General features: G+C 38.2%; 1 protein-coding gene across 1 annotated transcript in view; it reads left to right on the top strand.

The window, feature by feature from the left end:
* The window catches only part of LOC138180708 (uncharacterized), a 30,596-nt gene extending 16,382 nt beyond the window's left edge, over positions 1-14,214 (top strand). The window contains exons 4-8 of the mRNA XM_069114794.1: positions 63-214; positions 2,048-2,285; positions 7,322-7,543; positions 8,780-8,975; positions 11,435-14,214. Of these exons, the coding sequence (XP_068970895.1) occupies positions 63-214; positions 2,048-2,285; positions 7,322-7,543; positions 8,780-8,975; positions 11,435-11,444 (818 nt within the window). The 3' untranslated portion in view covers positions 11,445-14,214. The remainder of the gene's footprint in view (positions 1-62; positions 215-2,047; positions 2,286-7,321; positions 7,544-8,779; positions 8,976-11,434) is intronic.
* Positions 14,215-14,867: the final 653 nt, after the last annotated feature.

Here is a 14,867-nt window from a genome sequence, read left to right as displayed (position 1 = left end):
TTCTTATCTAAAAGAAACTTGTGGTATCAGTGACAAAAATTTTGTTTTTTATGTTTCCGCAGGTGTATACGAGAATCGAAATTCATCCCCATCTCGGCAAAAGGAGGTAAACTCGGGCAGCGCCAAATCTCGCGGAAGTACGGTTCAGATCTCTCTAGGATATGGCCCAAATACCTTCGAAGACTCTAGACGAGCCAGCAGCTCTGTATCGCAGGTACGATATTTTTCATTCACCTTTGACACAGAGGCGAAGTTCAACATTTATTATCCGGGATATTCGATAACAAAAACAAAAGGGGACGCCATCAAAATGGATAAAGCATTTTCTTCTTGTACACTATAAGCCAGTACCCCCGTTCTTGAAAGCCTTAAAACCTCTTGTATCCTCTTAAGAAAATTTCGTTAGGCAAAGTACAAGCCAACACTACAATTCCTTGAAAGCATCCTACGGATTCATTTCCGAAGGGTATTTTTATTCGTATCTCATATCCCAACAAAACAAACTTTTTCAGCGAAATTTTACATTTTTTCATCCAGGTTTTACCATGGTGAAACATTGTTACGCGAACGCAGAATTTTTCACACGCTCTAGGATTATTTCCCTCTATTTTTTCGAGGTGTATTCGTCGAACAAAGTATCGACCGAGCCTGTATACTCGAATAAAATACTCCACGCGATGATTAGTTCACAATTGTCTAAAACTTTTTTTTTTCGACGCGTCGTCAACGCTGTTATCGAATTTTGTTAGCGAGGACGATGTATATGGTCAGAGTTTGACGCCCAGCGATGACACGTTTGATACGTTTGACAATTTCATCATGAAATACGGTCGCGTGTTTTTCATCTTGTCGCGTAGTCTGCGACCTTGCATCCACCATCGTGTCGGCTTAAAATCTTTATGATATAACGAACTGCCCTGTGGTCATGTGTAGAAACAATCCCGGGAGGATCAAAGAAATGGCTGGATCGTAAAAAGCAGCCAAGCTCCAGACGGTCTATCCGGTTGGATCGAAACGACCGCTTTACAGCCACGAATTCGCGCGATCATCCTAAGATTCAGACTCATTCGAGTAAACTGAAACGAGAAGGTGACCCTACAGATATTTTCTGACCTCTGGATATTTGAAACCACGAGCCATACCTTGGAGTTTCTGTTTATTTTTCAAAGTGTACGAGAACGACATACTAAAGTTGAAATGGTCAGTGTTCATATTTTAAAATCACCTTTCCACTTGGCCTTTTCGACGGCGATGGCGATTATCATTTATATCTTCTTTCTAAACAAAAATGCATCGATAGTCTCGGTTCAGCTCGTATAATCACGAAGACGAGGCACATGAATTTTGATTATTCGCCAGAAGAGCCACGTTTAGAAATTGTATCATTTACAATTGTAAATGTGTAATTGTTTAACCGAGAAGAAAGGCAACAGGATATATATGGAATAATTATGTATCGAACAGGATATATATAGTAGTCGATATTTACCATTCACACGCAATTACTACCACACAAAGCTGTCGAACGTAGACCGTGTCCAATAGAAATATTACCTCAATGTTTCGTCAGCATTGTAGCTATATTTTTCACAGATTAATTATTCAAACGACACGCCGAAACTGCCGTATATAAAATATTCTATACATGTATATCATTCATCATGGAACAATGACTATTAATTACAATCAGTCTAATAACTGCGTAAACTAGAGAACCTCTAGATATTCGCCACATATACATATGTGTATCAATTCTACTATAATTAGACGATCACAGACATTGACTTCCTCCAACTTCAAGTTAGAAGCTTGTGGCTTATCTATCGTCCTACGCTCGAGTTTGTGTTTTGCGACCTGAAATCATCGCAAATCGTTTTGATTCTTTTCCATTTGACGAGCTTCAAAACTTAATAACTCGCCAACCTTCGATATTCATGTTAAATAGCTTCTTGTTGAGTAGCTCTTAATATAATTAGTTAACGACGTATACGATAGCTAGTACGGTAATTAGAAGGCAATTAACGTGAATGTTTCTGTTGATGTTCAGTTTTCAGGCGATGAGTCGCGACGGCTTTTCACCAGCAGCGCCAAAGTGCCGGAGAACACAATGGAGAACAGGAACCTCACCTACGGTTCCGTGGTGTTTCAATTGAAGGACGCGAATCTTGAAGCGAACAACATCTGCGACTTTGTGTTTCGAGGGCTGAAGGTTGTCTGCAGAACCAGGGTGGTTACTGTTTGCCTGATGTGCTTGTCCCCTGTCCCGGTTCTTATGTTTATTTACGGTAAGTGAAGGGAATTGAATGGTCGCTTTTACCGCATTCGCAATCGGACTTCCACTTCGTATGTATGTATTTTGCAAGTAAAGACCACAGGAGAAAATATAATAAAATTTTTGTTGATTTTCTGACTTATATGTCGCTCGGTGGCTAAATTGGAATATTTCAACGTGAAATCGTTGAAAAAGCAATTAACCTGAGAGATTCGAAAATTTTCACCTTTTAAGAACAGGTAATAGATCCATTGTGTTTCGTAAGAAACAAATAACATTAGTTCGGTTATTAGGTTAATGTAAGTTTATTAATATTAATTTGCTAATGTCGATAATTATTTACGACGCGGACGATGTCACCAATTTCAATGATCTTGAAATATATTCAAAAAGCTTCAGTTCGATTTTTGTTACGATTAGCCCTCATTCTGGCTACACCTCACGGCACCAGTACTTTTATATAATCCAATCTAATCCATTTACGATAATCATTTTCAACTCATACAGGAAAGAAAAATCAATTTGTTAGGTTTGCTATAGATAATTATTTGCTGCTGTGAAATAAGCTAAGGAATTAAATAATAAGACAGATGCAATTTGTATTAAGCTTTATATCGTATTGTTGTTATTCGAAATTGAAAGCACTTCAACCTTCATTTCCAAGATATTGGAAAAAGCGATTATTCGATCATCAAAATCATGCTATCGTCGAAATGGGAACTTTTACGAATATCACGGAAACTAACGCCAGGACGACGGAAATCGATGATGTTGTCCGCTTTGTAAATAATTACCGTAATATTATTAATATTCTGTCAGAAATACATATTTAGTCTCAAACGCAAAGTTAATTTTAATGTACAATTGGCTGACAACCTATCGAATTAAAAAATTCTGTTTTGTAAAATACAGGAAATCTGATTTATCACGTTTTTCATCCGTGGTCTGTAATTGCAATATACTTTTAACCGAAGGAAACTTTAATTCGATTTCCAGATATTAGAGTGCTTCAGATATTTTAAAACGTCATCGTTCATTTAATTTCTGTATGACATTAATTTCTCGTCGAAATATTCACATGATTAGATGTGTTTTAATAGAAGTAAATCCACTTGACGGTAATAGCATAGCATGGATACTCTTCTGTACCGTGTCAATAGCAGCGTGAACGTTTTACTAATCAGATGACGATCGAATAGCGTTTGTATGTGCCTCGTATATTGATAACGAGGCATTTATCACTGGTAACGCGTCGATAACGATATAACGTACACGATGGACAACTGGTTGATAAAGTTACTTTGAAAATATTGATTTTTGTTCAGCGTTTCTGTCACCATAATGCTCATCATAATATATGAAATTTACATTCGTGTTTTCTCAACGTATTCGTTGCCACAGTGGATTGGAACAAAACGTCTACCTTAAATCGTATTTTATTTATACATAGTTAGGAACACGAGTATTGTCACGCTCTTTAAAACAGGATAGTCTTTTTAAAGTTAGCTCAAACGACTCGAACTTCTTTTAGAAATCTAAGGGATATTAATTTACTAGATGACGTGCAATAAAAAATGTTTGGAAAAATAGCAGTTGGTCGGAATCGCGAAGAAAGTAGCAAAGATCACTTTTAACTTTTTTATCTGAACCTATAATGAAAATTTAAATAGTACGCTTTGTAGACGTTAATTCTATGTTGGCATTAATTATATACGTGAAAATTTTCATCAAAATCGGTTGATGAAAAAACAAGCTACAGGTATCGAAGAACGAGTTATAGGTCGAAAGTCATAGAAAATTGAGATTTTCATCAGTGTTAACTGTTTGCAGCTGATAACAAGGTTAATCGTTTTCGATGAAATTCTCAGCATGCTTATGACTGACATATCCAGGAAACGTGTTGTTTATAAATTTTCATTACAGGATCAGATGAAAATGTTGTAAAAAGTGACCTTTACTATCTTTTTCGCGGTACCGGTCAACTGCAATTTTCCCAAAATTTTTTTACGCGTTATCTAATAAATTAAATCCTCCTAACTTCTCAAAAATATTCAACTCGCTTGATCCAATTTTAAAAAAGTTATTCTGTTTTAAAGCGTGTGCCAATACTTACATTTCTAATGTTTATTCTGAACAATGAATGTTCGAGAATTATCTTTTTCCTCCTCTTTAGTTATTTCCCCACTTCAAAATTATATCTAAATTAACATCGTGTACATGTATGATGCTGGTAGCGAACGTGTTAATTATTAAGTACACAATAAATAACATCGATGCGTGGACAACTGAACGAACGTTGTTGTTTTGGTGTCGCGTTATCGAATGGTCGGTAATTATGAATATGTCAATGTTGGTCTAGTATTATTCATATATTTATACTGTTAGTTGGATGACAAAATAATATTTCGAACTGTATAATATTTGCATTACTTTTGTTATGAATTGTCAAGAAATAGTTTGCTACGAAGTTGTAAGAAATAGCACGAGATAGTAGTACCATGTACAAAGCATCAATCTACGAACACCTAACAGACCGCTTCGTGTTCACGTCGAATCAATACTCGGCTTATCAATAAATTAGTTGCGAAACTCGGAGAGCTGTCGTTACTTGTAACGTTATCACCAATCCTGGTTTCCACATCCATTAGTTTGAAAAGAGTTAACTTGACAACTAACTTGTCCATAGTACGGTAAAAATCCCACGAGATTATCTTTGTTGTTCGTATCGAGGTGAAGCTTCGTAATTAACAAATAGTAGTAACTTCATTTTACGACAGCCGCAATATAAATTAAGAAAAACGATTTAGTCTGCCAGTAATATCCCTGCGAAGTTTTATTTAAACTTTCAGTTTTCATATCGAAAGTATATCTCACGTTACGATCCGTTGACATGCACGAAGGGTTTTCCTCTTTTCTAAAAGCCTCTCGATTCCTAAGCCGATCATATCAAAATATATGCAACAATGCGTAAAACACACGTTTCAATTTGCATACGATTGGACGTTAATACGATGCAGGAAATGTACCGGTGATGTCGAAGCAGCTCGTTAATCTTATTTCTCTGATAGGTCGCGATTATCGTATTAACGCGATTCCGTATAATTTACCGGTATAGCACGACTCAATCTGCTCCGAACGATACGACACGATAAAGAACGAGACTCGACAAATCTTAGAAAACATCGAAACATTCCAGTTCTTCGATCGTTAACTATCTCGTTAAACTATCTTCTAACATTTACATTTATCTACCTACAAGTCATTATAACTTACTATTATATCCACAGTTCAGATATTAAAATTAATTAACAGGCCGTTGGAAAAGTCCTGGTTTCTCAAGTAAGAGGAACGCGAATATCAGATACACCAGCCTCGAAGGTGAATAATAGAAACTCGGCCGGTTAGATTCAAATCTGCAGCGAAACGTGGGTAAAGATGCAGATACTGACGGCTCTTGCCGCGCCGCCGCGCCGCACCGTCACGAAACAGCATTTTACGGATCGAAGCATGTTCTCGAGGTCCTGAGCCGAGACTCGGTGAAACGCGGGCATCGGTTCCAAGCTAATTGACCCTGCCTGGTTTACGACACGCAAGCTCGCGCGCTACTTATGACATGCGAAACAACACCGCCAGCGAGTTTCCCTCGCGGACTATGAATTCGCGCGAGTCGCCCAGGACAGCGCGTTCACCTCTTCTTCGAGTTATAGAACGTTCTTCGAATCGATAAAGAGTACGTGGTCGGAGAAACGGGAATAACCAACATCGATGAACCTTCCAACCGCGTGAATTCCAGAAAATTTAACAGCGCAGCGGGATAAATGAAATCTACGGTGTTTACTTATTTCACGTGTATCTATGAATAACACTCGTCGCTAATCAGTTAGTATTAGACTCTGCAGTAGTATAACTGTTACTGTACACAAATTACACAAAGTTGAGAAAAGAGCTATTTCTTCGTCGAGTTGACGCGTTGAATACAAGGCAATTTTACGTGTTTTGCCCTCTGCATCAGGGTACTTATCTCAGTATGACGTATTGTTAAATACAGTTACAGTGGAGGAACAATATTGTTTAATACCAGAGCTACCAAATCAAAATAAACGGCTCAGGGTGTTTGTTTTTGTAATTACTAAAGCATGTATGTGCTTCGGGAAAAACTAATGACTCTTATCGTGTATTTAATTATGACTTAAAATACGATTATATGCACTTGTTTGTTTTTATCATACCACTTTGATTCTAATCATTTATGCGTGGTATAGCGAAGTATATTTTTTGTAATTCTAAAATTAGCCTCATGATGCGTGTAATATTTTATTGTAATATTCAAAACATTACAAATTTTACAAATGTGATCGTTTCATTAATTTATATATTTTTTTTACTATTATATTATTTACTATTTATATTACTATTGACCATCAACGAAGTCATTGTCCGATCTAGTGTCAGTCGTCGGGAAGCTTCGCAATATTCGACATTGACGTGTTAATAATATCAAATGATCGATTTGTCTGACTCGATGCAAAGAATCCAAACTCAGGCAAGAATACAAGAAAAAGTTGATCGGTTCAATCAGGTTTAATCGCATGATTTCCAAAAAATTCAGAAAATCCTAAACCTCGATCTTCTTCTGATGTATCCTGATATTAAAATTACGAGGCTTTCAGAAAACGTAGAATTTGCCTTGTAAATGGTTGACACGTTGTTCGGAGGTTCTTTGAAGATTAGTGATAAATAATCGTAGGTCGCGAAGGGGCAAGGGAGTAAGAATCAGGCGTGTAAGAGTCGCATGCCAAGTTATCCTTAGTTAAGTATCGAAATAGGACGCGACACAGTGAGCAGAAGTCAGGCAACGTCATTACCATTACATTATTCAACGCAGTCAGCGCGAAAACTTTTTGATATCGATCCAAGCGATATATTTGCTCGTTCGACTGTAAATGAACACGAAAATAAAAACGATTATACTGGAGCGTGCGTGCCGTTAGAAAGGAAACGTCGGAAAATCGTTCCTCTTTCGTACAACTCGTCCTGATTTTGTTTCAGGTTTGAGTTTCTCGAAAGAATGTCCCAGAGAGCGAAGGATACCCATATACATGGTGATTGGTGGAACATTCGGAAGCATGCTTATGCCGTTGCTTATCTACTCGCAGATACGTTCAAGGAGACCAGAAATGCTCTCGGTTCCATCGACCAGATCGCAAATTTCTTTCAGGAAATTGATCATCATCGTCTTATCATGCTTCTTACTGGGGTGGTTCGTGATGGGTAAGTCGAAGAAAAATTCGAGATTACTATAATGCAAGAGCGAGAAATACAAAAGTTCTTTATTACTGCCATCCAGATAACATTTATCCCGTGAGAGTTTGTTTCTTGCGTGAAATACATCTTTCACGTGACTCGGTTTAATTGTTCTCGTATGTTAATGCTTTTGTCACGAGCGTCGAGTCGCACGCTTTAATCTTCCAAATGCCACAGTTCTAGATACAATATGAGCATAATCTCTGTCTTTCTGGATACGTAACAACAGGTTTCAAGAGTTTTTGTTAGAATACATGTAAAATATTTATTTTCTTATTTTCCTTGAGGATTACAGGATTTTTATTATATCTCGTTATTTTAGTCGGTAACGGGAAAATGTAACGTTACAATGAGAGAATTAACGAGATAACACGAATAATGGTATGGCAGTACAAATAACATTCAAATATTACTACTGTATCAGTGCTCACGTAATATTCAAAGGGAGACGATGCTATTAGGTTTCGAATGCATATGAAGCCTTGAATGGACGAAAATGCAGGAATAAATGTTACGTTTAATTACGTTTAATTACGAATTTAACGTACTGAAATAGATATTTTAGTAAACTACGCGTTCGAAACCTATGATTCGTGTTCGAAATAAAATTTCCATCGTTCGAGGGCGGTTTATTTTTGAATGACGAAAAAGAACGCTATAAATTATAAAGAATTTAGGTGTAGAGGTACTCGATCCCCGAATACTCGCATCGCACCGAACGGGTTTTTGAACGGCTCGAAACAATGCGAACAAAAGCGATCGATTGCGTTCTGCCGCCGGGTAATTGCTAGACGTCGGTGGTAAACTGCACCGATGCAACCTAATTTTCGTTTCGTGATCGCGTTATAAAGCATGCCGTACGTTTACAGACGCAATTGCGTCCGTTTAAAAACAGTAACGAGTTCAAAGTTTTACACCCCTTCTGTTCTCTCGTGTTCGCGACCAGGTCGTTGCTGTTGCTTCAAGTGTAACACGAGCTCGCTCGTTACCGCTTACACGAAACTTTTTACCGTTGTGAAAGTTTTCGCAAATCGTGGTTCGAACCTTACTTCCACGAACAAACTTGCAGTTTAATTTTGTAAAAACCTGCTCGCCATGAAGCAGATTTTTAAATTCTATTTATGATCCAGTTAGACATTTTCTAACATGCATTTTCAAACGACTCTTCCTCCTACGAGCTACTTGATCTTCTTTGTGTTACAGGAAATTACTGGATACTTCACATCATGTGGCCACCGTACACGTACATTATACACACTCCGAATGATCACTGTCACAGAACTCTTTATCTGTTTTCCTTGGCACATCTGGGCGTGATATATATCACTTTCGGAATCATACTGCTCGTGATAACCGTACTGGCGTCTTTCAGAATCCTAGCGTGTCCGTTGCTAGAAAGGTAAGCCTTGATCAATCGTAAATCGCCAATTCGATCGAATCGAAGCGTTCGATACGCCGCCCGCTGATTCCTCCTCAATCGCGACCCGATCTGCCGTACACGCTGGTCTGAACGTGGAATTACCACATTGTAGAATTCGGTCGATGAGACTGCTATTTGATCATGCGATAAATCCTACATTCGTTGCTGCGAATTTGCGTATACGAAGCGAAAAAAAGAAAGGAAATCTATTCGAAGGTAGCGAGATAGATAGTAGTACCGGTTAATCCCTCTGTTTTCCTTATGGTTCGTTTGGTTCCAACTATTCCCTCGAACGAAAGTTCAAGGGTTATAAAGTAGTATCGCTTCACCGATATCGATACTCCAGCACGCTCTTTGTCATAGAGAGTGATCGTTTCTTACAAGCACGGCCCATTGAAATGTATAATCGAATTAAGCGTAAACAGAGACCGATACCACAGTCCCTATCGATTTACCTTCTGGTTAACCGAAAGTTTTATTCAAATTAGACAGAACCAGAACGTATCTACATCCACGCGATTCTCCTATCCCTTCTCCATTATCCCAGAGCACGGAGCTCTTGAGCCAAACTTTAGACAGCACCGTTCGAATAATCTGGTTCGTTGCAGACAACCTGGCAAGACGTCGACGAACTTCTTGCCCCTCATGTAGCGCAAGGTATTCTAGGGTATCGGGTCAGCGTGAGTCGAGCGCGGGTGTTCCGCATGCGACGCGAAAGTCAAATATTCTATACCCGGAAAGCAATCAGCCTCTGTACGTATACGTACACTTACACGCTAACTAGATGTACGTGCAAAATAGTAGGTCAACGAATTTGGTCGCGTGTCAGCGCGGCAGCCTCATAAATACCCGAGGAGGCCGCGAAACCAGGAACGAACGGTGTCGTTGCAACGCGTCGATGAACCAACCGTTTCCCGTTTTGCGTGCAGCGAAAAACCGCCGGTTTTTTGCTCTTCTTGTTTCCTCCTGTCTTAGTGTTAAACGGAGGTTCGCGTGACCACAGACATCGACAGAGAAAGAATTGCACGACACGCATACCGAGCATTGTGCGCCAGTTGACCGGGTCGCCGCGTTTCCTCCCGGATCGATCTCGACACGCGGCGATATATTCAGATTGTTCAAGCAGTGTTATGCTTCAGTTTTCCAGCCTGAGCACCAGGAAAACTCGCTGGTGATTCAAGGTTACAGTAGAACTCCATCTATTCGAATCCGTCGGCAGACAAATATCCAGTTCCATGAAAAGTTAGTACTTTTGTCAGTAGATTTATTTTACTCAGTTATAATCGTGATATAACCGGTGTTTTTTTGGTTAATACATATTTTAGAGGTTGATAATTTTATTGGATTTTCGAAGTACGAAACTAGAAATTTCTGAAATTGAGGAAGGTACAAGAGAAGCGTAGTTTCATATATGATGCGTTGTACTACTTATTATTATTAAGTGGGATAAATACAAGAAATTCTACCTTCAAATTTTTCTCAAAATTCACTACAAACTAATCAATGATTTACATTATATACGACTCTAGTGGAGTTCATAAGTATAACAGAATTATGATTTCTTTCGTATAATAGAAATTCACAGTCACATAGATTCACATTCACATAGATAAACAGATTCAATCAACAGAAACTCGATTTAATTTAATATTAGTTAAAATTTCGTTCCAGTAAATGGAATTTCTCGCAGACGTAACGAATCTTAACACTTCGGTAGATGGAGAAATATTTATGTAGAAATTTTCTAGAATATAAGCAGAAGTGGGAACAATGGAACATTTGTGACAATAGTAGATGATAGTAGGATCGTTCGATCGAGACTGCTTGAAGTAATCCGTCTTATAGATGCCGGATAGTGTTCTAAAAGGTCGACGTCGCGTGATCTACAGCACGGATACTTACGACACAAACCTACTGTAACAAGACCATCCATCGAGAAATGAATCTTGGAAATTGTACGAAATATTACACATCGACTTTTACGAAACATCGTTCTTTATGTCATGAAACACCACTGTTAAACAAATGGCAGTAAAATAGTATATTGGTAATATTTGACTAATATTATATTATTTTACTACTTTTATTTTATTTTAGTAATATTTCATCGGAACAAAATTCAAATATTTTCCATTTCTCCAAACGTTCGCGATATTTCGCGAATATAAACTGCCGAGTTAACACTATGACAAACGATATTATATTAAACACATGGTGCCAACATTTCGACTGTGCATTTGGTACCTACGAGAAAGAATTTTTCATTGAAATCGATGCGTAACATTTTCTACAAAATTTCAAGTTCCAAAAGCCATCCGTCATTCGTCGAAATATTTCGAATAATTTTTTACTCGTGTTTTCATGGTTTCGCGTTTATTACTAAGCTAAACTAAATACTTCGCGATTTACATCGATTCGTATTGACTTCTTTCTTCCAGATACAGATAACAACAACGATTTAATTACGTAAATGAAGCGGTATCACAGAAACGACGCGTGCAAGTAGAATATGGCCAGAACATCGTCCAAGGGCACATTTTGAAATCTGTCGTAAAACGGAATGACGATTGCGTCAAGCATGACAGCGTTTCCAATGATCAAACCTGCAACCGAACCTACAACCACTATCACTATTACAAACTATTACCGACGGCTCAAAAACTTGGACCCTCGAGTTGCGACGGAAAGAAGAATTTACATTTACAGTTTAACATCGGCTGCGACGGCGAATCGAAAGTAAATTATGGAAATCGACAATTCGTAACTTAGCAAACTCCAGGAGAATTGGAATTATGCGAAGATAGCTGAAAGCATGATCGTGTCGATCGAACACCGTAGAATCTGGCAAATTACCATCAAACCCCAAGGAAACAAACGACTTTCAAAGAAGATTCTTATCTACCGACTATATTCACGCACTAAGCAGTAACTTTGACGAGGAAGAATCGATTTCGCGAAGATTGAACTTCCTCTGCCAAAACGAAAACATCTCTTCCAAGAAAGAAAGAAAATAATCAGAATACACGTGCAGCTACGGAAATTGTATGTAGGTGGTAAACTTACGTTACTGGAATCTATTCAAGAGAAGTTTATCGCTTGGGATTTTGTGAGAAACCCTGCCTGCATCGTAAAATTCGAATAATCTGGATGAGAAGAGGCGAAGAGGAAAATACCAGAAGATTCTTTCGAAGTAAAAAATCGTGGAAGATAAAGAAACCGTTGGAACAATTCACGAGAAGGAGCAGACGATAAAGAATACTGGATGTTTATTGTCACGAGACACGCGTAGGCGTATATACGTAATAAGCTGTTATTCAATTTAAAGCTGGGATCTAATCAGCAAATCAAATTCAACGACGCAGCTCTCTCCGACGAGCAGCGTTTCCGGGACGTAAAGAAAAGGAGGGCCACAAACCGTACACGAAGCGAACAGCAAAGAAGGATACATCAGAAAATTCCCGACAATTTCTGCCTATATTTTAAGAATTATGAAAAATATCCGGCTCATCGAAGAAGATCTTAGATCTTTCACCAGGATTTCACCAAAATCAGAAAAACAGCGACGAAGAAAAAAGCTTTGTAATGGTTCATCGATTCTTGACGGTAATGTTTATTAAGAAAACCGAAGGTAAGCGACGCTTTTATTGTTCCTTTTCTTTGGATACTTTCGACGATCTCGAAAGTTCGCGCTTGATGGAGCTTGTATCAAATAGGTGTAAATCTTGTCAATCAATAACAATTACGTCGTGACGTGTAATATTTACGAAGGTGGATGTACTTTTTGTCGATACTTTTATCCAGGTCCATTTGAAGAGCTTTCCGCATATATATCGACTGGCTAACACGTTTTATTGTCACGTGAAAATCCGTACAAAGGAGTTTTGTTGTACATAATACTTTTTATAAGTGTTTTTATCGGCGGTTATGGGGTTCCATTCATGTTGCATGTTATTCGAACTACGAGGTCGGTACAAACGTATCTGTGTAGCTAACACTGAAATCCATTTAACTGTTAACTGGTCTGTCACGCTAACCAATGTTTCTCTTTACCTTCATTCGTTTCTCGTTTTTTTCTTATTTAATCGCAATCGTTTATTTTAACCACTATATTCTTTCGTTTATACACCGCGTTCAATGTTATAACAAAACGTACGCATTCTGTTGAAACAAACCCTCGTAGATCTTCTTTCTCGCGAACAACGTGGGTCTGCGGTTAACAGTTAAACTCCAATTAATACGATGTCACAAGGTTACCAGAATACAACAGAAAATCGCGATGTTTAATGTTTCATCGATTTATGTCCATCATCTTCAACTCGAGGTGACGGAAATCGTCGTCACGATGTTGAACAGTGTCAAGAAAAAAAAAAAAAAAATTATGTGTATTTCGTTCGTGTCTGTTACTAATCACGAAGGCTCGAATATATCACTAACCTGATACAATGATAAAGCCTAACAAAGGATATGTTGTCTGTAAACTATTTTAAGGATGATGTATCGTTCGATGTATTTTCGTTCCTTTTCACGAGGTAACGCGATCAGGACGATCCGCGTGACTTTCGCTGAAAATTCTCTTAGCTCGGTGTGTGGCAAGTACATACCAATGACTGTCGACTATGGAAATAAAAAAGAAGCAAAATCTAATTGGAAAGAGGACAAAATGAATAAGTGTCAATTAAATCAACGCATCGGAAATTTCATTCCATCGCCGTGGAACACTAACGGTCGATGACACTTTGATGTATACATACACGTATATATATATTCTGTCTATATATCTACATATATACAATAAATACCTATACACGTACGCTCTTACGCTATTAAATAGTCGTTATTAAAGAATCGACCAAAACAAGATGAAGAAGAGCTCTATAGGTATTTTTAGAGACACGACACGAACGAGACACGTTCATTGATAGCGTGTGTTTCTCGTTCGGCACGCGTGTCATCTAAATGAGAGTATAAACGTATAGAGAAAGGCTCATCTTCAGTTCTACGTACGACGTCCATGATTGCGTGGCGATTCGAAAACGGGTCCATACTTATAGTCGTCCGTACGAGTAAATGTTACTAATCTGTAATCGTGTACACTTTGTCGATGTAAAAAAAAAAAAAAAAAAAAATGTGTGTGAACCATCTTAGTTAAACAACTGTATTCGTTTATCGCGTTCGCGATCGTTCTTCTGAGTTTCTGCCAAGATGGCGATTGAATCGTTTCAAAATCAACGTACAATTTTCAATGGAACAAAGAACAAAAGAATACGGTAGACGAATAATGCGAAGATGTTTACTTGCTCTATTAAATTGATATATGTTTGCCAGTGACTGTGTCGACGAGTTTATGACACTTCGTTGAGAACGCAGATCGTCTATTAAATTGCCGACGGGAAAATCAGCGGAATCGTTGCCCGATTTTCGCGAAAACCGTGCCTGGCGAACTGAAATCAACTGAAAATTTCATTTCCGAGCTGTCAAACGTGTACGTGTAGCGTGTTGTGATTTATGAGATGCAAAATTCTTTACCATCGTCTACTGACAATTTGGCTCGACAGGAAAACGCACTACGACTGAATCAAACGAAAAAAAAGATATTATTTGGAGAATCCAAAATCATTAACAAAATCAACAGATCATCCTATATGCTCGCATAACGATAAGATCGAAACGGGTAAGCACATACAGGCTGCAGGCGCCAGGCACGAACCTCGTCCATGTGCACAACGAAGTACAAAGAAAAAGAAGGAATCAGCCAGAAAATTTAGCAGAAATTCACACACATCGCGTACATGATAGAATTCAACTCGGAGGCGTATAAAATTAGAGGCACACGAAGTGAAAAAAGGACTTGAATATGTAGTTACGTCTGAA

Source organism: Bombus flavifrons, chromosome 6 (assembly GCF_040668555.2).
Source record: "Bombus flavifrons isolate JBK064 chromosome 6, iyBomFlav1_principal, whole genome shotgun sequence".
In the NCBI taxonomy this organism is placed as follows: Eukaryota; Metazoa; Arthropoda; class Insecta; order Hymenoptera; family Apidae; genus Bombus; species Bombus flavifrons.
Note: the sequence above shows the minus strand (reverse complement) of the source record. Positions and strands in the feature narration are given on the sequence as shown.